Source organism: Toxorhynchites rutilus, chromosome 2 (genome assembly GCF_029784135.1).
Source record: "Toxorhynchites rutilus septentrionalis strain SRP chromosome 2, ASM2978413v1, whole genome shotgun sequence".
NCBI classification, from domain to species: domain Eukaryota; kingdom Metazoa; phylum Arthropoda; class Insecta; order Diptera; family Culicidae; genus Toxorhynchites; species Toxorhynchites rutilus.
The window spans coordinates 117,555,734-117,578,288 of record NC_073745.1 but is presented as its reverse complement, the minus strand read 5'-3'; the positions used below and the strand labels follow the sequence as shown (position 1 = coordinate 117,578,288).

The 22,555-nt window shown below is 36.8% G+C and overlaps 3 protein-coding genes across 4 annotated transcripts in view; 1 reads left to right on the top strand and 2 right to left on the bottom strand.

The window, feature by feature from the left end:
• The window catches only part of LOC129771966 (sodium/potassium/calcium exchanger 3-like), a 56,895-nt gene extending 51,765 nt beyond the window's left edge, over positions 1–5,130 (bottom strand). For both annotated transcript variants that reach the window (XM_055776140.1, XM_055776141.1), the window contains exons 1-3: positions 4,029–5,130; positions 3,917–3,953; positions 3,418–3,776 (exon numbers count right to left, since the gene is read on the bottom strand). In XM_055776140.1, the coding sequence (XP_055632115.1) occupies positions 3,418–3,776; positions 3,917–3,953; positions 4,029–5,064 (1,432 nt within the window). In that variant the 5' untranslated portion in view covers positions 5,065–5,130. The remainder of the gene's footprint in view (positions 1–3,417; positions 3,777–3,916; positions 3,954–4,028) is intronic.
• Positions 5,131–14,120: 8,990 nt separating this feature from the next.
• Positions 14,121–15,343, top strand: LOC129767547 (superoxide dismutase [Mn], mitochondrial). The gene is made up of 5 exons (XM_055768558.1): positions 14,121–14,189; positions 14,263–14,330; positions 14,487–14,589; positions 14,653–15,028; positions 15,088–15,343. Exons 2-5 carry the CDS (start codon positions 14,293–14,295, stop codon positions 15,228–15,230), a joined length of 660 nt encoding a protein of 219 aa, XP_055624533.1. The 5' UTR covers positions 14,121–14,189; positions 14,263–14,292; the 3' UTR covers positions 15,231–15,343.
• Positions 15,344–19,778: 4,435 nt separating this feature from the next.
• Positions 19,779–20,561, bottom strand: LOC129766072 (uncharacterized protein K02A2.6-like). Its single transcript, XM_055766525.1, has one exon. The coding sequence runs from the start codon at positions 20,559–20,561 to the stop codon at positions 19,779–19,781; it is 783 nt and encodes a 260-aa protein (XP_055622500.1).
• Positions 20,562–22,555: the final 1,994 nt, after the last annotated feature.

Here is a 22,555-nt window from a genome sequence, read left to right as displayed (position 1 = left end):
ACACGATAAAGTTATTTTGCAGCACCACAATGCTTGGTCGCATGTCGCATGAAACCGGTCAAAACATACTTGGAAGCGCTGAAATGGGAGGTCCTATCCCACCCACCGTATTCTCCAGACATTGCTCCGTCCGATTACTACCCTTTTTCGATCGATGCAACATGGCCTGATTGACCAGCACTTCTCCAATTTTGATGAAGTCAACAATTGAATCGATTCGTGGTTAGCCGACAAACCGGCCGATTATTTCCGCAAAGCGATCCGAGAATTGCCAGAAAGATGGGAAAAAGTTGTGACTAGCGATGGGCAATACTTTGGATTTTAAATTTGTAACCATTGTTTGCAGAATAAAGCATTAATTTTTGAAAAAAAACGAAGAAACTCTCCTATTAGTATAAAAGTGCTCCAAAAAGTAACTCGAAATTAGACTTCACGTGGGATCACCTGGATGATAGTTGTAACCAACATTTGCTTAGAATAATCTTAAAGAAGGCAAGTGATTGAAAAATCTTGAACGAGAATTGGGTCCGAAAATAATTTGATATTATAATGACGAGTTTTGATAGTAGTGCCGTTTTATCTCAAATTCCGAACACTTCATTTTTCGATGTAAATTTACTGAACTTTAATGTTATAAATAATTTAATAATAAAAACCCTGACATTCTTTGTGGTATAGACTTCATTTTAACATCATTTACAGGTATCGATACTGCTTATAATTTATAATAATGAGCATTTGCAAAAAAAAAGTGACTGTCAAAAACAGCGATAAAATATTTGCGTTGGAAAATTCGGAATTTGAATCATGTTTCGAAGCCCAAAATCCAAAGTTTTGAGAGTATAGTAAATAATAGAATAGTAAAGTAGAATAGCTCATTGGCTTTAATTTTATATATCGATCATCTGAATCGGTCTAGTAGCTCAAAGGTTATGTTTAAAAAAAAGATGAATTATTGCTGTTCGTAATTTGAGACGAATGTAATCAAATAAATTTTTAGTTTTTCACCAAGAATATGTATTTGTAAATCAATTCTATAGTGGACAAATGAAAGGAAAGGCTCTTTTGTATGCGAAAATCACATAAATTTCGCGAAAAAGTACTATTTTGAGTAATGAGACACTTTGTAATAGCCAACAAAGCTTAAGTGTTCGGAATTTGAGACAGAACAGTACTAGGATTTTTTCATTAAAAATAAATTGTGAAGGGTCAATTTGAAGATCAATCAATGAACAGTTCTGCGATTAGACCCGTGGACGTTCGTTTAGTAAAAAAAAACGTGAATGTTTGAAGGTATTATTAGAAATCCACGAACGAAATTTACCAGGTCAGTTTTTTATATAAAAATACATTAAAACACATTGTTTAGCAAATATATATATATATATATATATATATATATATATATATATATATATATATATATATATATATATATATATATATATATATATATATATATATATATATATATATATATATCTAAAATTTACAAGTAATAAACCAATCTTATTGAACTTAACTAATATTTTATATTTAATTCTTATTTTTAGTCTTATTTGATACATTCAGGGATACATACCCTTCCAAGCAAAATAAATTACGACCAGTACGACACCCGTTTAAAAATTGAATACAAACGCAAAGGGTTAATGTATCCGTAAACAAAGAAAAGAAGAAGAACACGTGAAAGTGATATTAGATAAATATGTATAAAACCAATAAAAACGTTTGACAGTGGCAGTTTAGTCATATAATTACCCCATATAGTGAAATGATATATAAAATCAGCCTTAAATATTAATCATGTATTGAAATAACATTAGAGGCGAATGAACTGCAAAGTTTAAAGCCTCTTAAAAACAAAGAAAGAAGAAGAAGAAATAACATTTTTGTAATATATTAGGTTTGGGAAAAAGTAATCCATTATTTTTGCGTGAAATTATTTTTTTTTAAATATGCTTCGGATTGTCCGATATGCACTGTTTTGTTGTAAAAAGGTAGTTTCATAATGCCTCTCTCATAGAAGTCTTGGTAATTATTGATGAAAAACTCTAGATTGTTTAAATCTTCTCTTGATCCCAATTTCTTATTACTTTGGAAATTTCACAATGCGAGATAAAAGTGGTAATCGCTTGGTGTTAAGTCCGAACTATATGGTGGATGCATTGAAACATCCCAATCAAGCTCTAGAAATTGTGTGGCCTTGCGTTGTCCTGATGGAACACAACACCTCTCCTGTTGGCCAATTCTGAACATTTCTGGTCAATCGCTAGCTTCAAACGGTTCATTTGTTGACAGTAGAGATCTAAATTTAATTTATTGCACTAAAAAAAAATGAAAAAATTAAAAGGAAAATTAAAATATAAAATTGCACGTATTTTACTGTTACAGTATCGGCACCATAAAAGCCATTTACGGACTGGCTTGCATCTTCGTCTTTATAAAAGAAAAAAATGTTAAAGGTACCGGATATTCTCTTCGTTGGCTTCCATTGTTAACACTCTGTAACTCACAACTGAGTACACCCATACCTCGCTATACGGCCGCTCTTTATACGGAATTTCGCTACGACGGCCCTATTCAGTTGAAGCACGTTTTCGATTTACAGTCTAAAATGTTCCACTATAACGGCCAAAATAAATTACTTTATTCGATGTCGATATATCTAGGTAGGTTTATATTAGAATGAAAATGACCATCTCGAATTTGCAAACGAAACCTTCTTAAAAATGTTGATACCCTCGAAAGAATAACATATGCAAAATATCTGCTGAATTGGACTTCATTCACTTGTGTCGCACAGCCGTCAAAGTTTAAGTAAGAGTTTGCGATTGAACTGATATTTTGCATATGATAGTTTTTCGTAAGAATCAACATTTTTAGGAAAATCCTGTTCGAAATTTCGAGATGGCTATTTCATTGGAACTATAATATACATACACATATTTTATGTAACATTGTATTTTTGTTTACAGATTATTGTTTGTAGATATTTTTGATTTAAATGAAGTAGAAAGATAAAAAGCTTTTTGAATGATAAACTATGTTACATATTAAACAAATTTGGAACCGATCCGATTGCATTTGTATGAATTTGTATTAGAATAATTGATTCCTTATACGGCTTTTCGCTTTGCGGCCAAGTTTCATGGAACGTATCTAAGCCGTAAAGCGAGGTATGGGTGTAGTGACAACGAGCATAAGCTTGAAATTGTATGATCGATACTACGCGAGATATTGATCATTGAAGCCAGCTACCCAGAAGATAATAGATTTCTTTCCCCCAGCCTAATATATACCTTCTTCTATACATCTGAAACGGAATAATTGGAACACGATATTTTTCATTTAGAAACTCAAATCCAATGAGAAATATCATCCAGACACACTAACGCTTATGCTTCTATTCGTTACTCTTATCCTTTTCATCTCCTTCCTCATCCTGTTGTTTCGCCAATTCGTATCTTCTATTCAGCACGGAAACGATCGTGAAACGGAAACCACTATCTTTGCCGTTTTCTGCATCAGTCTCGCCAATCTCCTGTCTACTCTTTCCTTCATAATGAACCTTATAATGATTTCGTAATTCAGTCAACAACCGGAAGGAAGACTCGCAGCGATCACATTTAAATATATGGTCACCAACGTGAGAGCGGGTGTGTTTCGCGAGATCATTGGACTGTGCGTAGGCTCGATCGCAATAGGCACATTTATAGGGTTTCTCCCCAGTGTGGGTGCGTATGTGGCGTTTCAAATGGTTGGGCCAATAAAATCTGAAAATTGAAGAATTTCGTTTTGTACAAACAAGAGAATTCCAACTTCATTCCCTATCAAGAACTGGACTCTTAAGATATATCCAATGTTAACGATGGATTATGATAGAATAAATAATGATTGTAATAATTATACTTACTTCAAACCACAATGTGTACACTCAAACGGCCGTTCACCTAAAATATAAGTAATAGAAATTAACAATAAAACTAACAAACTCTATATTCCGCATCACCTCATTAAATACTTACCTGTGTGAATATTGGTATGTCTTACCAACGAATCCGGCATGGCGAACCGTGATCCGCAAATGTCACAAACGAATCTTTTTTCTTTTGTGTGAGTATACATGTGTGACTTAAGACCACCCTTAGTAACGAAACGCAGCGGACATTGCTCGCAGGGATAAGGCTTCACGCCTGTATGCCGCTTGAGATGCTGGACTAAAGAGTTTCTATTTGTGAAGCTTGATTCACATTGGTCACACTTGTGTGGAGCATAATTTATATGGGTCCGGGCGTGATTCCGTAAACCAGGTATGGTTTTGAACCTCTTTCCACAAACTTCACAAGCGTATGCCTGACCAGTCTTATGAAACAGTTTATGATCTTCCAGTTGCGCTAAACTGAAGAACACATCATCACATTCATCACACTGATGAACTTGGGACAGATGATTGTTTCTCATGTGTTTTTTCAATGTTGCCACTGATTGGCAAACTTTTGAACAAAGGTCACACGTTCTCCTGGTGGCATCACGCGGTATCTTACCGCGTCCGTGGGGAATCGTCACAGAATCTAAATCTGTGATCGTTTCGTCACTATTTACAATCGGTACGTTTCCATCCGAGGCATTCCCGCTTTCTACTTCTTTTGCTGAATCGGAACTTGCAATAGAAGTGCTCTCTTCCGGTTTGGTTTGTTCCTCTTGGCTTATACTTTCCACCAGGAGTGGATCGTTTTCATCTTGAAGTTCTTGCTGCACCATGATCATCTCCCAAAATTTACGGTCGGATTCAACGCACAATTCGTGCAGTTTATAGGCCTCCACAACTTTTGCTTTGCACGATGGACATACCAGCACGGACATTCCAAACGATTCCTTAGCTTTCTGGTCATGGATATCATCGCTGGTGAACACAGGTGCACATATCGCCCTGAGCATACTGTGAAGTGAGGGTATATCGGAACTTTTGCTCGTATACATATTCTCCGCCTCGCCATTCGTAGTATTCCGCATGCAGATTCGACACAATAGCGTCAAATCAGTTTCCAGTTGAAATTCCATTACTTTAGGTGGAAACTTGAATACCCAAATCAAAACATTCACTTTTAGAAAAGTTTATTTACAACAAGGCTCCTTGATTTACAGGTGTCAACAGTTTTAAAAGTGTTTTTTTTATAGACTGGCTACGTTTAAAAGCCAAACATCATGCACAGATTAAATATACAGTGATTTGCTTCTAATTGGACATCTAGCTAAAAGCATCCAGTGACCGGAATAAATCGCAGCAGTAAACAACTGCAACAGAAACAACCACATAGGAAACGTGTGTTAGGCTAGAAATAATGTGGCGCGGGAAAAATATAAAATAAGTCCCCATTTAGTGAGGATAAGGAATCGAGGCGGCCCAAGCCGCCAAGATGAAGCAATCCGAGTCCACCGCCGACCCGCCATATTTTTATAAATTGTTTTTTAATTAAAAGTTAAATATGCTGAACCAGAAAACCTGTTTATTTCATATTAGAACAAGAAATCAATCAGCAAATTCGACAAAACTGACAACAGAGCCAATCCATTGAGACGTGCGCAAAAAAAATTTCAATTAATTTCAATTTTGCGAAACTTCTTTCACAAGATGTCACAAAACGCAAACGGTTACTAACAGCTATGCTATGCTATGCTATACTTTCCATTTAGCTCACATCAAGAGCATTGGCATAATATCAGTGTCGACCCCTGCTTCCAAGAAGAATTATTGTATAAAAAGAAAATAGGCAGAAATCCAACAAGAAAGTAATCCCATATTGTAAAACACCCGAAAACAAATTTGTTTGCTTTATATTTCCTTATTTTTAACTGTCAGTCCCATCAACGTTTTTTTAACGAAAAACTCATCGTCAGTCCCTAGAAACCGACACGGGCTCATCGTGTTAAGCTCCTTTAGATATTTGGCAATGTTTCTTAGACGTCTCAATTCACGATGAACTGTAACAAAGTTCAACAATTGGCATCGCCCTGTTTAATTTTAGCAAGCGATGAGATTTTGGTATCACAATAAATGCTCGCTTTCCGATACTACGTCATAGAAATTTTCCAGAGCAGAATTTCAGTTCACTGTTAGATGCTGATAAAATGTGTCGAGCTTGAATTGCTTCAAAAAGTTCGGATACTTCTTTACACGATTTTGATCGCTCTTGAATTTCTCGATGAAAGCGATCCAACATTCCCACCCAATTCTCTTCCGCAATTGTTAGACCCTGTGCGACACTGAGTGCGAAACTGAGTGAATAAAAAAACGTTTTGACAGCAGTTAAGGTGGCCGTACACTGTTTGCCCGGAGGTCAAATATTTGATATTTTTTGACAGATAAGGTTTGATTTGATATTGGTACAAACACTATTTTGTTTGCCACTCTTCAATTTTAAACAGTAGTAAACAATATCAAACACCGAAAATGGAAAAAAATCAACTGAAATATCCAAGGTAACCTAACCATGTACCGACAGGTTCGAAGAACAGACTGAAAAAATATTTTAGGCATCCAATAATTGAATATTTGCTTGTCGTGTTTTGTGTAGAATATATTTGATCAGTACACGTTGACCAAATTTTATCTGTCAAAAAGAGTCAAATATTTGGCTTCGGTCAAACAGTGTATGAGCACCCTTACACTTAGAAAAATCCTCGGTCGAAAACTACCAAATACATTTGGTAATGCAAAATTAGTAGAATGTACAAATTTTTTGTACATATTGTCAACAAACCCGCATCCCTACCAGAGATTAGTATATTTTACTCGATAACATTAGTAAGCTTGGATATTGTCATATCTGAAAACTGGTGAGAAAAGCGCGTATTAACCATTTTCATTGTTCCCATAAGGCAATACGGAGATATAATAAGGATATAATTCTGATACGTGCATTTTCGGCGAGAAAATGTAGCCGATATTGGGCTTCCGAATCATGGTTCTGCTTGACATATGTGTTTATTAGTACGGTCAAAAATGACTATAGATTGGTAGTATTTACCTAAAAATTCGTTATATTTACTAATTATTTCTCTCAGTGTAGATTCAAATGCATACCACTAGTGATCCCCGATTTTTGAAATTAATCGTTCATCCGCTAATCGTTTCAGCAGTTTGTTATTCGATACGATTAATCGCCCAAAATAATCGATTAATCGATTTATCGTCACACTGAGAGAAATAATGAGTTAGACTTAAATTTCTCATTTGCTAGAAAGCCATGTTGAATCAAGAAAGTGTTCATTCCGCCTTAAAATCGATTATTATCTTTTACGCACCCCTAAACTCGTAAACGAAGCTCAATGCCGTCAACGCGAATTGAGCATCAAAGATAATGATTGGCGGCCGTACGTTTTTTTTCTTGTCTGGGTTTGAATCGATTAATCGACGTAAATTATTCGTTCGCTTCGATTATTGGTTGCATAGTATTCGTTCGATTAATAATATTGTCCACGTGGACATTTTTCTTTATTTTATCACAATAATTGAAGAAATAACTGAATTGCGCATAAATTAAATTTTAATTCTATTTATTTTGTTTCAAATTTTACTAGCTGTACCCTGTGTCACATTGAGGTTTTATGGCAGAGGGATGAGTGCAAAACAAAGTGTATGTTTCAAGTGAGTTTAATTTTGGAATACTTGTAATACTTTGTTGTTCTATTATCTTCAAAGATATAAAGGCTATCTGATTTGCCAACAGGGAAACGTGCAATATACAGTTGAACAATCCGCATCGGAATATAAATCGTATGAAAATAAATGGATTTAAAATCATTTTCAGATACAATTTTAGTTCACGATTATTTAAACACTTACAAAGAAATGTGTTGCTATCACATAGAATACACTTCAGCTTTATTTCATAAGTTTACTTATTCCATCTGGAATTCTTAAAGATGGGGTGTTGTAAACTCTATATGTGCCGTACTTTTCGCGTTTTTGAAGTTCACAAAAACGAACAGAACAATTTTACATGCATAGATTATTTTTTATCAATTAAAAAAGTATTCAAGAACGGGAAAGATAAAGTAGGAAGCATGTACTGATATATATACTCACGACTCATTAATTTTTTACTAACTAAACAAATTTTTGAGAAATCAAATTTAAATTGTTTGAATTCAAAGAAATGTTTAAACTGTTAAGGCCCATTTATACGTTGCTAGTAGCTGACTTGACAGTGAGCAGCTACTGGGCCGGTGAACTCGCTTGACAATTGGTTGACTCACCTTGTCCGTTCACACAGTGTGAGCTGCTGACGATAAACTAGATACTACAGCATTGGCATACCAGGGATGCCAGATGATTTTTCAACTGTCCATTAAATAGTCAGAAACAGCAATCAGGTCCGAATTTGACGGATGATTGTTCCAAAATCGACTTCTCTATTGGCAGTTTTCGTATCAGGTTTTTAGTTGCATTTATCATAATACAATTTTATCGCGAAATACACGCTGACCGTGTATAAAAATACTTTGTGCTGAATTTCTTCGAACTGAAGGTACTATCCGAAAAAGCAAAAAGGCAATAGGATTTGGGCCAGGAATTCGATGCAAGGAAAGGGAGCAACAAATACAATATTGAAGGAACTCATCGATGATGATCCTCTAGAGTACAGAGCAGTGTTGAGAAAACACCTGAATAAGTGGAAACACTGTTGGATTTAATTGGTCCAACAATACAACGCTATACCTGCATGAGTGAAATAAAAAAAAAACGACATTGATGTACCTTTCTTTTGGAATATCGTTCAGATTGTTGTCAATATTTTTTAGAATCTCGAAAGCATCCATAGCTAAGATAATTCCGGAAGTATGTGATGCTATAAATGACAGTCTAAAAGATTTTTAAAATTTTTATTTATTTCGCCTTGCCAGCAGCTTCGTGTACCAATTTGTGAAATGAAAATGATAGTAGATTTGCAGGTGGAATATATACGCGTCAAAAATTAAAATAAAGAAAATGTACTTTTTTAAATCGAATATGTATTCTGTTTCTTAGAACAATACTTTTTTTGCAAGTTGTGAGAGAATTTTGAATGAAAATTGTGCCTGGTAATGATTCTATATTAGAGATTCTCAAGAAAACTATCTCAAAATGAAAACCAATAATTTTCAAGTCTATAAATATCTTCGCATATTTTCAAATATCTTAAAAATAGAGACATTTCTTTACGTTTGGCATCCCTGATTCGAGCGCTAAATTCTGTTTAAGGGATGCGAGTGCGAGTAAATTCAAAAAACTTTGAAGTAGCTCGCACGCCGGATTACACATGACACTAACTGGCATGATGTGTTCACATGGTGCGAGTAGCTGCACTGCAGTAACTGACCAGACCGACTCGTATGCTTACTCGCACCGTCTGAACCCGGCTTTAGGCCGTTTCTCATTGAAGCGGGGCGTCGGCGTGACTTGGGCGAGGCGTGTGACGCTTACGATTGATCGTGTATGTTCTTACCCATGTGTTCACAACAGGTTCACACCAAGCCGACGTGCAGTGAGCGAGGCTCTGGCGCATGGCCGGCGTGCAAACGAAAACACTTCACGCCGATGATATTTTGCTTCTCCGCTTATCTTTTACATATGTTTGTATGTTGTGATGACATAATTTATGACTGGACGTATGTGGGAGCAGGGTTGCCAAATGTAAATACATCCCTTCATTTCGATTTATTTTATTTCCATTTTATTTATTACGAAAATATTCAATTTTGTGAAGACGTTTCAAAGTGAAGAACTGATAAACAAACCCTATTATGAAAGCTAACGCGAATTATATGCAATAATGTGGCAACGTGAGCTGCGAATAAAATCAAGAGAACATACCTATTTAATTTTGTAAATTGTTTATTTGTTTTGATTTCTCTATTGTTTGTATTTTAAGTGAACAAATTTTTTATGTTTATTAAATTTTATGTATTTATTAAGTACTTTAAGTGAACAAATTTCCAGACTAATGCTTTCTATATAATAACACATAACACAATAACAATTTCGCTCCAAATGCTATGAAATCTTCCCTATTGTTGTTACATATCAAGTTATATATTTTATGAACTTTCAAAATCACAGTTTTTGAAACTGAAGACTTGATATCGATATCAATAAATCATAATAAAAATTATATGATATATAAAACACTGTAAAAAATTAAGTTATAATTTCTTGTTTTTATTTGTGTTGTCTATGTTGTGCGAATAAAATCTCTTGCCACCCCTGTCTGTGAGACTGGAGAACTGTAAAGCTAGTTTGTTATTGTTTTGATTCACTCTAAGCATTTACACCCTTTCCTTCTGACCTCCTCAATTATGAATGAAAATTAACTACTCCGTATCAAATTAGCATTCTATTTGAATGAAAAACACTTTTATTTACAGATAGTGAAAAGATCTAATACAAAAATTATGTTTGAAGATAATTAAATAATATAATGAAAAATGGAACACTAATTTGATATGAAAAGCTAATTTTCATTCATAATTTTAATTTTGAAAACGTGTTCATTCCGACTGAAAATCAGCTATTCTTTGACGCTCCCCTGAACTAGTAAACGAAGCTCAATGCCGTCAACGCGGATCGCTGTTTTGAAGAAAACGAATACTTTTGACGTTTGAGATGTTGGGATCAAAAAATGGCGGCGTGCCTTACAGCTGGAGATTACAGTATCGAGTTTGGGATCCAAATTATGGCCGCAAATTGAAAGTCGCCATCAGACGTCGACACTGTTCCACTATCATCGCGCATTGTATCACTTGAACAGCTAGCCGATTGCGCAAACGTATGCGAATATTCCTTCGCTCTTATAACCACTCCATGCGAAAGCAAAAGAGAAACTGAATGCATTACGGTTAGGTTAGGTTTTGTATTATAGAGACTTTAAACTTTTTCAGTTCATTCGTCTCTAGCCTTGAGAAAGGGCCTTGAAAAACTTTACCCTTCTCCTGCACTACACTTCCAGCCTCATTGACTTGAGAAAGGCACTCGATCCCTCGTCGTCCACTTCGTCCAGCAACGAGGTTGTCCAGTCGGTGTCCACACAAAGAATGAATGGATTACCGAGCTGGCATCCGCTTATATGCAGATTTTTGTGATTTAATAGCTTGCTTTCAAAGCAATTGTTGAGCTATTGGAACAAGTTTATGGGGCAAAAAGTAACAAGCATATGACGCGTAGACATTTTATCTTTGGAATGAAGTGGTTATATCATTTCGTTCAGTTGGTTAGTTTGAGATTTCGGTTTTCGGGGATTAAATATAAAACGCGACTGTTCAAGTTGGCTGTCGTCAAACTAATGAACGCTTGACTTTATTCTCTTTACTCATCGATCACTGATACAAAGGTTATATACAGGTATATACAGTCTTTGTTTATCACCTTTCTCTTACTAGTGAGTTCAGACACAAAGGTCGAATGAGAATAACTCCTACAGTTAGAAGGTATTAACGCTCAAAATCTTATTTTTCCGGCGTAACGCTCTCGTTTTCGAAACTTTAAACTTATACCCCAGTATAGAAAGAGAAGACGTAGTCCTACGCCAAAAAATTGCCGTATATATTCCCCCTTATTCCACGCGGCGAGTGACGTGAGATAGCAAAGTTTCTCGCTCCATTGTGGAAGTTACCTTACTTTTCAACTTCTTTTCAATAACCAAGTCGATAACATATGAGGACACGACTTCAAATCTCATCTAGTGACAAACTATAGTCACGCCATTCGCCTACGGGAATGCAGTGACTTGAGCCATCTCACCTCATTCGCCGCGCGGAATTAAGGGGATTATTTTTCATAAAATGTGTAAATACGGAGAAGAACCCGCATGAGCACAGATGTAGTATCGTTGGAGGTGGTTAATATGAAGAAATACACGTGAATACTTGTTGGTGGTCAGAATAGGAATGTCGTTTATTATCGATTTACATTGGGTTACAGTGAGAAGGTTTCAAGGTATCTTTATGAAACAGGTGATGCAACTAAAAAAAAATTCAATCAAGTGCAATTAGCAGGAAAGCTTCTGAAGATTATTCTTCCCCATCAGTAGGATATTTTCGTATCCAATATAAGTCCCCCAAATATTCATTTATTCATTCATTCAGAATGAATGAATTCAGATTAAACTTCAAACAAATGATCACTAAATCAACGATAGTCCTACGTCACCATTGCGGTTATACCATAGATATAACCCACTTCCTATTTTTTTGTTTAAATTTAAAAAAAAAACATAACGGCATCTTTCAAAAAGCAGAGCAGTGCAGCAGTTCGTGAAGGGTCGTCGCCAAGCACATCACGAATGCTCCCGCTGTTGCTGTGTAAGTTCCGGAGGTTCTCGTACTTTGAGCAAATACAGACGCTGTATTCGACTGAATTGCGAACCTCGCACAAGTCACAAAGGGGATGAAAGGGTCCTATGTTGAAGTTGTGAGACATGTTGCAGTGGCCGGTTCTTAACCTGGATGAGATTTGTTGCTCTCTCATCGTTTTGACGTCTTCGAATCTGGTGATGAATCCTTTGATTCTCCGAAGAAAAGCGTGAGATGGCTCGAGCCACGGTATTCCTACAGGCAAATGACGTGACTACAGTTTATCACTAGGTGAGATTTGGAGTCGTGTCCTCATATGTTATCGATTTGGGTATCAAATAGGAGCTGAAAAGTTAGGTTGCTTCCACAATAAAGCGATAAATTTTGCTATCTCACGTCATTCGCCGCCTGGAATAAAGAGAGATTGGCGATCTAACGTACAAATAAACACCTAGGCGGCGCTGCGGTGAAAGTGATGATGGGTTTAAATTTTGCAATGTGAGTTTATGGATGGTTTGTAGTTCTTTCCATAAATTACAATGTTATAATCATTAAAGATTGTACTCTCGAATTTTCTATTTTGATTCAATCATTGTCAAAATTTATATAATTTTCACTACTGAAAGAGGTAAGAAAATAACATGTTATATATAAAATTGCGCAGAATTAAATTTCTTACAAACTAATCGCAATCAAATAATCTTTCATGACTATAACATTGTGATTCACGGAAAGAACTACAAAACTTCCATAAGCTCACATGGCAAAATTTAAAACCATCATCACTTTCACCGCAGCGCCGCCTAGGTGTAGATTTGTACGTTAGATCGCCAATGGACATCGACTCTTTTCTTTCCTTGTTGACAATCTCCCTTTCCTACTCTTTCTTATATTCAACACAAGAAATGAGTGAATAAATCTTTCAGTGTGTTTGTGAATCGCTTCTGAATCGCAACAAAATCGACCCGTTTCTGAAGCGAATGGTGACTGGCGATGAAATGTGGGTCAATTACGACAATGTGAAGCGCAAGCGGTCGTGGTCGAAGCCCGCTGAAGCGGCTCAGACGTTGGCCAAGCCCTCATTAACGACCAGGAAGGTTCTGCTGTGTGTTTGGTGGGATTGTCAAGGAATAATCTATTATGAGCTGCTTCCCTATGACCAAACGCTCAATTCGGACCTGTACTGCCAACAATTGGACCGCTTGAAGGCAGCACTCATGAAGAAGAGGCCATCTTTGATAAACAGAGGCCGCATTGTCTTCCATTAGGACAACGCCAGGCCACACACTTCTTTGGTGACGCGCCAGAAGCTCCGGGAGCTCGGATGGGAGGTTCTTTTGTATCCGTCGTATAGTCCGGACCTTGCACCAAGTGACTACCACCTGTTTTTGTCCATGGCGAACGAGATAGGTAGTCAGAAGTCACAAAAGAGGCCTGTGAAAATTGGCTATCCGAGTTTTTTACCAATAAGGAAGCGAGCTTCTATAACAGGGGTATTATGAAGTTGGCATCTCGTTGGGAACAAGTCATCGAACAAAACGGCGCATATTTGACCTAAAACAGATGATTGTAACTAATTTTATGAACAAATGATAATCCAAAAAAAAAACCGCAGGACTTTTTTGACAGCCTAATATTACATTATCATCATTTTCTGAGTTCAAAAACAAAATCCAGATGTCTCAGCGATCGTTTACGTTTATCGAAGTTATAAGAAACTGGTTTTCATTTTGTGATAAAATTTTTCACCGTGTTACATTAAAACTGACAGCTGAAATACACAGCATAGAACATAAGAACGCAGCCATAAAAAGAACCAGTTTTTTTCAGACATTCAATTGACATACCGGTAAACGGTACGAAACAATTCAATTTGCAGATTTTTCAATTTTCTCGTCGTCTACATATTAATCTAATCAATAATTGCAGTTACAGGATTCTTGCGAACCGACAGCAATAATGTTGGCCATTCGTTGCGCTCTTGCGGGAACTGCCCGGTGAGCATTATCACTGTTTATAATTGACTGTCCATCATCCTTGAACTTGCACTGATAAATAATCGCTGTTATGTAAAACTTGTGCACTCTGTGTTGTAATTATTTATAGAATCTAGCAATTGATTGTGGAATTTTGGTTTTTTTTCTACTTTACAGGAATGTTCCGGCCGTTCTGGGATGCCGCAACAAACATACACTGCCAGATCTGCCATACGATTTCGGTGCTCTGGAACCGGTCATTTGTCGTGAGATAATGGAGGTTTGAGACCACAAAATATCATTAATGGTTGATGTCTGTATTAGTTTTGCACTGCATTTCCAGCTTCACCACCAGAAGCATCACAACGCATACGTTACAAATTTGAATGCCGCGGAGGAACAACTGAAGGATGCCGTGGCCAAGAATGATGCTTCGAAAATAATCCAGTTGGGCGGTGCCATCAAGTTTAACGGTGGTGGCCATATCAACCATTCTATTTTCTGGAAAAATCTGTCCCCGGACCGTTCCGACCCTTCGGCGGAACTCAAGAAGGCTCTCGACCGAGATTTGCATGGAATCGATAACTTCAAAAAGGAGATGAAAGCTGCCGCTGTTGCCGTTCAGGGTTCGGGCTGGGCCTGGCTTGGATACAACAAGAAGTCTAAAACTCTCCAAATTGCGTCCTGCCCGAATCAGGATCCACTTGAAGCCACCACAGGCAGGATGAGTCCGGAAATGTGTACATATGTTCGGTACTAACTATTTTATGAATTGCAGGTTTGGTCCCACTGTTTGGCGTCGACGTTTGGGAACACGCCTACTATTTGCAATACAAAAACTTGCGCCCAAATTACGTGGATGCGATTTGGGATGTTGTTAACTGGAAAGATATTTCCGAGCGCTTTGCTAAAGCACAATAAAAATCGAGTTGAACTCTGAAGCTGCATTCAAAATGTGTAAAATTGGCTTAACATAAGTAAGAGAAAAATTTAAATACATTATTTGGCAGGAAACCTCGTTTCCCATTAATGAATTTGTATTTTTCTTATTTTTTCTAATGTCTACAAGCGAATTTAATAATATGCTTAATTAAACAATACATTTTAGGGATTTCCAAGCTTCTTCAAGCAGACTGTGGCGGCTTCCGTTTCTGCTTTGGTTTTTATATTACTTCGGGTTTCGGCTTCATATATCATCCCCTCAACGGTGACCTTAAAAACGTAATGTTTTGCATGAATCGGACCTTCGTCCACGATCGGTTCATATACTGGGGCAACAGATATTCTCTTGATACAATACTCGGCCAGAATCGAAATAGGATTTTTGCTATCGGTTACGATACTAATTTTACTGGATTGGGATTTCCGTTGCGCAGTCATTCTTGGTTCAATCCGGACACGTTGCTGTATATGTTTCGCAACATCATCGAATCCTCGCTTGTCTAGCTTTACCCGGGAGGAATAGCTTCAAGGAGCCGTCCTGCCTTTTACCCAAACCTTGACCTAGGTTTCAACCCATTCTCTGCAGGAGATGCATTCCATTTTCTCCTGAATACGGTGCGCATTGTGTGAATGAGTCTCGCCTTACCCAGGGTTGGTATTCTTATTTGTTACATTTTCCGGTGGTTCCTGAAAATGAGTTGTTGGTTGTAACCGATGCAAATAATGGATTGTTTGCAATTGAAGCCTCTAGATTTGGCGTTCTGGATGCCGAATACTTATACCTTGGATAACCATTGACCTGCTCAGTTGATTCACTTGCATGTTGGGGATACGCATAGCTAGTGTTACTGTAAGTATCCAAATAGTCCTGATGTCTTGAATTGGAAACAGAAGGTTGAACCTTTGTTACAGGTCGCATACCACTCAAATTCAATTGCACATCAGGATAATATGACCTCGTTTCTTGCGAGCCAGAATACATCCTTTAAGCCGGGTTCAGACGGTGCGAGTAAGCATACGAGTCGGTCTAGTCAGTTACTGCAGTACAGCTACTCACACCGTGTGAACACATCATGCCAGTTAGTGTCATGTGTGATCCGGCGTGCGAGCTACTTCAAAGTTTTTTGAATTTAAAGGCCCATTTATACGTTGCTAGTAGCTGACTTGACAATGAGCAGCTACTGACCCGGTGGACTCGCTTGACAATTGGTTGACTCGCCTTGTCCGTTCACATAGTGTGAGCTGCTGGCGAGAAACTAGATACTACGGCACGGGTTTACCTGGGATGCCAGGCGATTTTTCAAATGTCCATCAAATAGTCAGAAACAGCAATCAGGTCCGAATTTGTCAAATGATTGGTCCGAAATCGACTTCTTTATTGGTAGTTTTCATCTTAGGTTTTCAGTTGAATGTATCATTACACAATTTTATAGAGATTACAGAGCAGTGTTGAGAATAACACCTGAACAAGTGGAAAAACTGTTGAATTTAATTGCTCCACAAATACAACGCCAAGATACACTCATGAAGGATGCTGTACCTGCAAGAGTGATAATATAAATGACATTGATATGCCTTTCTTCTGGAATATTGTTCAGATTGTTGTCGATATTTTTTAGAATCTCGAAAGCATCCATAGCTAAGATAATTCCGGAAGTATGTGATGCTTTAAATGATAGTCTAGAAGACTTTTTAAAATTTTATTCACACGCGTCAAAAATTAAAATAATGAATGAAAATGTACTTTTTTAAATCGAATATGTATTCTGTTTCTTAGAACCTTACTTTTTTTCGCAAGTTGTGAGTGAATTTTAAATGAAAATTGTGCCTGATAATGATTCTATATTAGACATTCTCCAGAAAACTATCTCAAAAAGAAAGCGTGCCCCGCCAGCGTGCAAAACAGAATAACAATGATTTCGTTAAGAAACTATGAGGGTTTTATTTGTTTTTCCAATAATTTTCAAGTCTATAAATATCTTCGCATATTTTCAAATATCTTAAAAATAGAGACATTTCTTTACATTTGGCATCCCTGATTCGAACGCTAAATTCTGTTTTTGACGTTTTGAAGCATGCGAGTGCGAGTAAATTCAAAAAACTTTGAAGTAGCTCGCACGCCGGATCACACATGACAATAACTGGCATGATGTGTTCACACGGTGTGAGTAGCTGCACTGCAGTAACTGACTAGACCGACTCGTATGCTTGCTCGCACCGTCTGAACCCGGCTTAAGGCCCATTTATACGTTGCTAGTAGCTGACTTCACAATGAGCAGCTACTGACCCGGTGAACTCGCTTGACAAATGGTTGACTCGCCTTGTCCGTTCACACAATGTGAGCTGCTGGCAAGAAACTAGATACTATGACACAGGTTTACCAGAGATGCCAGGCGATTCTTCAAATGTCCATCAAATAGTCAGAAACAGCAAACAGATCCGAATTTGTCAGATGATTGATGCGAAATCGACTTCTTTATTGGCAGTTTTCGTCTTAGGTTTTCAGTTGAATTTATCATTACACAATTTTATCGCGAAACACACGCTGGCCGTGTTTAAAAATACTTTGTGCTGATTTTTTTTTAACTGAAGGTACTATCCGGAAAAAGACGAAAGAAAAAAGGATTCGGGCCAGGAATTGGATGCAAAGAAAAGAAGCAACAAATACAATATTGAAGTAACTCTACGATGATGATCCCCGAGAGTACAGAGCCGTGTTGAGAATAACACCGGAAAAAGTGAAAAAACTGTTGGATTTAATTGCTCCACAAATACAACGCAATATACACTCATGAGGAATGCTATACCTACATGAGTGAAACTAGAAATGGTGTGCCTTTCTTCTGGAATATCGTTCAGATTATTGTCGATATTTTTTTAGAATCACGAAAACATCCATAGCTAAAATAGTTCCGAAAGTATGTGGTGCTACAAATGGCAGTCTAAAAGATTTTTCAAAATTTGATTTATTTCGCCTTGACAACAGCTTCGTGTACCAATTTGTGAAATGAAAATGATAGTAAATTTGCAGGAGGAATAAATACGCCTCAAAAACTAAAATCGAATATGTAAAAAAAATCGAATATGTATTCTGTTTCTTAGAACAATACTTTTTTTGCAAGTTGTGAGTGAATTTTGAATGAAAATTGTGCCCGATAATGATTTTATATTTAGAATCCCAAGAAAACTATCTCAAAAAGAAAACGTGTCCCACCAGCGCGCAAAACAAAATAAAATGAGTAAAAAAACTTTTTAAGTTAAACGGTTTATTTGTGATTAAACATAATAATGTACTAAAAGCTAGAAAATAATTAGGCAAGTAGCAGTTAGAAGTTATCACACCTCTCCTTCATTAGTTTAGGGCATTGATAAGACTAAAATAAAATCGTGGGACATATGATGAAGTCACTAATTGTGGATAATGGAAATCCAACGTGCCCCACGATTTCATTTTAGTCTTATCAATGCCCTAGACTAATGAAGGAGAGGTGTGATAACTTCTAACTGCTACTTTCCTAATTATTTTCTAGCTTTTAGTACATTATTATGTTTAATCACGAATAAACAGTTCAACTTAAAAAGTTTTTTTACTCATTTTATTTTCTAGTTTTTAGTACATTATCTGTTTCATTAGAATATTTCTCTACAATAAAGCCATTGTACTGTATTCTATCAGTCAAAAAATTTCATTTGATACCGATATTGAGTGGATTGCAGAAAATACATAGTGTGTTCTCCAAGTCAAGTTCGTTGGTTTGATACACATATCTCAATCAACCTCTTGTTTTGAGATGATATGGAATCAGCTATTTTGTAGCCAAATTGGATTTTTCAAGATAAGCAGTTTTAAAATGACAGCAGAGAAAAAGGTATTTTAGAAATTCGGTCAGTTTCTATTGGTCAAATTTCTATTAATGTGGGACAATCCTACAGACATACGAACAGCTCAAGCTAAATAAAACCGTTTAATAAAGTAATTTGCTATTTTGTGATTACGGCCATCTTGGATTTTAATTTTTCATGATCTACTGTGAACTACTATTCAAGCCCTTTCATTTGAGAGCCATATTAATGGTGTTTTGACATAATATGTAGTCCGCCATTTGGTAGAATTTAGATGGATTTGCATTTCTCATAAATAACCGTGTTCTACTACTTCATTTGATACCCATAATAATAGGGTTTTTAGAAAATATGTAGTCCGCCATTTTGTAGTGGCAGCCATCTTGGATTTACATTTATCATAAATAACTGTATTCTGCTAGTCAGTCCCTTCCATTTGATACCCATATTAATGAAGTTATGAGGAAATATGTAGTCCGCCATTTTGTAGTGGCAGCCATCTTGGATTTGCATTTTTCTTAAATAACCGTATTCTGCTAGTCAAGCCCTTTCATTTGATACCCATATTGATGGGGTTTTGGAAAACCCACATTGATGAGGTTTTGAAGAAGAAAGGGATCCGCCATTTTGTAGCAGCCGCCATCTTGGATTTTCAAGATCATGAAATACGCAGTTTTGTATTGACTACAGATGTGTGTTTAATGTGAGTATTGGTTGATCTTCCTGTCTAACAACCATTTGGAGATATGCTTGTGCTAAATCCAGTTTAGAAAATTTCTCGCCACCGGCCATGTTGGCGAATAATTCATCTATGGTCGGTAAAGGATGTTCGTCCACTAACAGATTCTTGTTAACGGTCAGCTTGAAATCCCCACACAGACGCACCTTGTTGGCGGACTTCATCACAGGCACTATCGGAGTCGCCCATTCACTGTGGTTAACTTTCAACAAGATCCCCTTTTCCACCATCCGATTGATTTCGTTTTCCACAACATCTTGAATAGAAAAAGGTATTGAACGAGATTTCAAAAATACAGGTTTGCTATTCGGTTTCAGGGTTAGCGAAGCTTGAACTTTGGTGATCTCTCCAATAGAATCATCGAAAACTGAAGGGAACTCTTCGAGTACATTTCTCACCGTTCCGGATAACGGTGTACGCAGCGTTATTTTGTTGACACTAGAAAGATAGTTTTTCATGACATCGTTCCAATTGAACTGCAACGCACGCATCCACTCCCGCCCCAGCAACGGTTGCCTTTTCAAATCGACCACGAACAATCGCAAGACTTGTATTTTCCCGTTACACGCCACATCTACATCAATGGTACCGAAAACCTTTATTTTACTGCCGCAGTAACTACGCAATTCAACTTTTGTCTCATTAAGCGTAATGTCGTTAAACCATTTTACTCTGTCAGCAAGCCCAATCAAGGAAACTGGTGAACCACTGTCTACCTCAAATTTCATCAATACGTCGTTCACTTTAAGTTTCAAAAATATTTTCGAAAGAGGTTCTGCTCTAGAATCATCAAGTTTACCAACATCAACTACACATATTTCATCAATCTCTTCTTCTGAGTCTGACTCATTACCCTCCTCAACCAAATTTGTCTTATATTTGTATTGCTTACTCGAATTAATATTGTTTTTAATGTTGTGGCCCGGAAAGCTGAGACACACCCTTTGCAAATGACCGATTTTCTTACAGTGATTACAAACTGAGTTCTTATGTGAACATGCATTAGCCAGATGCGCTTCACTACCACACCTGTAACACTTAGGGTTAGTAGTATTAGTTACTTTAAAAAAAATACAAAAAAATGGGTGGGTTATATCTATGATATAACCGCAAGGTTGACGTGGGACTACCTTGGCTTAGCAATCATTTGTTTGTATTGATTAAATTTTTGATTGAATGAAATAATTTCCGAATTCAATGTGTTGGGGAAACACATTTCAGCCGGATCAAAAATGCCCCCGACTTACATGTGTTTGCAATGCCAATTTCCCTACGCTAATTGGGTTTAAAGTCTGTGTTAGGGAAACATATTTCAATCGAAACAAAAATACCCCCTTGCATGTATTTGCAATGCCAGTTTCCCCACGCTCCATGAATTTGAAGTCTATGTTACGGGAACATATTTCAGTCGGAACAAAAATGCACCCGACTTACATGTATTTGCAATGCCAATTTCCCCACGCTCCATGGATTTGAAGTCTGTGTTAGGGAAACACATTACAGTCTGAAAAAAATACCCCCGACATTCATGTATTTGCAATGCGATTCTCAAACGCTGCTTGGTTTTGAAGTCTGTGTTAGGGAACACATATTGGTGAGAACAAAAGTCCCCATACTTTCATGTATTTGGAATGCAGATTTCCCCAAGGCTGCTTGGTTTTGATGGCTGTGTTGGGGAATTCGTAAATCGGGCCAATAAAAACGAGGCAGTTAGGGCGTTTAGATAACGCTTAACATTATACAGTTATTCAATTGTTTATCTAATGAAAAACAACATTTTATTAAGTGCAATAGAAGCGTAGAAATATTCCCTATCAATTGATGCAAACATCTTCCCGATCCAGTAAGAAATGTTCGAGTTATAAGCATTCGGAATCTTTCATTTTTCCTGCATGTTCTGTGTTTAGGTTTTCATTTTACCCCCCATATACTCCGGTTAGACGTAGTCCCACGTCAAAAATAAAAGAAAATACACAGTGTGTTCTCCAAGTCAAGTTCGTTGGTTTGATACACATATCTCAATCAACCTCTTGTTTTGAGATGATATGGAATCAGCTATTTTGTAGCCAAATTGGATTTTTCAAGATAAGCAGTTTTAAAATGACAGCAGAGAAAAAGGTATTTTAGAAATTCGGTCAGTTTCTATTGGTCAAATTTCTATTAATGTGGGACAATCCTACAGACATACGAACAGCTCAAGCTAAATAAAACCGTTTAATAAAGTAATTTGCTATTTTGTGATTACGGCCATCTTGGATTTTAATTTTTCATGATCTACTGTGAACTACTATTCAAGCCCTTTCATTTGAGAGCCATATTAATGGTGTTTTGACATAATATGTAGTCCGCCATTTGGTAGAATTTAGATGGATTTGCATTTCTCATAAATAACCGTGTTCTACTACTTCATTTGATACCCATAATAATAGGGTTTTTAGAAAATATGTAGTCCGCCATTTTGTAGTGGCAGCCATCTTGGATTTACATTTATCATAAATAACTTTATTCTGCTAGTCAGTCCCTTCCATTTGATACCCATATTAATGAAGTTATGAGGAAATATGTAGTCCGCCATTTTGTAGTGGCAGCCATCTTGGATTTGCATTTTTCTTAAATAACCGTATTCTGCTAGTCAAGCCCTTTCATTTGATACCCATATTGATGGGGTTTTGGAAAACCCACATTGATGAGGTTTTGAAGAAGAAAGGAGTCCGCCATTTTG

Bases quoted from the DNA above. Each gene is read 5' to 3' on its own strand.
- LOC129766072 (XM_055766525.1), bottom strand. From the start codon at position 20,561: ATGAAATTTGAGGTAGACAGTGGTTCACCAGTTTCCTTGATTGGGCTT.
- LOC129767547 (XM_055768558.1), top strand. From the start codon at position 14,293: ATGTTGGCCATTCGTTGCGCTCTTGCGGGAACTGCCCG. The intron at 14,331-14,486 runs GTGAGCATTATC...TCTACTTTACAG, and splicing joins GCTCTTGCGGGAACTGCCCG to GAATGTTCCGGCCGTTCTGG. The intron at 14,590-14,652 runs GTTTGAGACCAC...CTGCATTTCCAG, and splicing joins TTTGTCGTGAGATAATGGAG to CTTCACCACCAGAAGCATCA.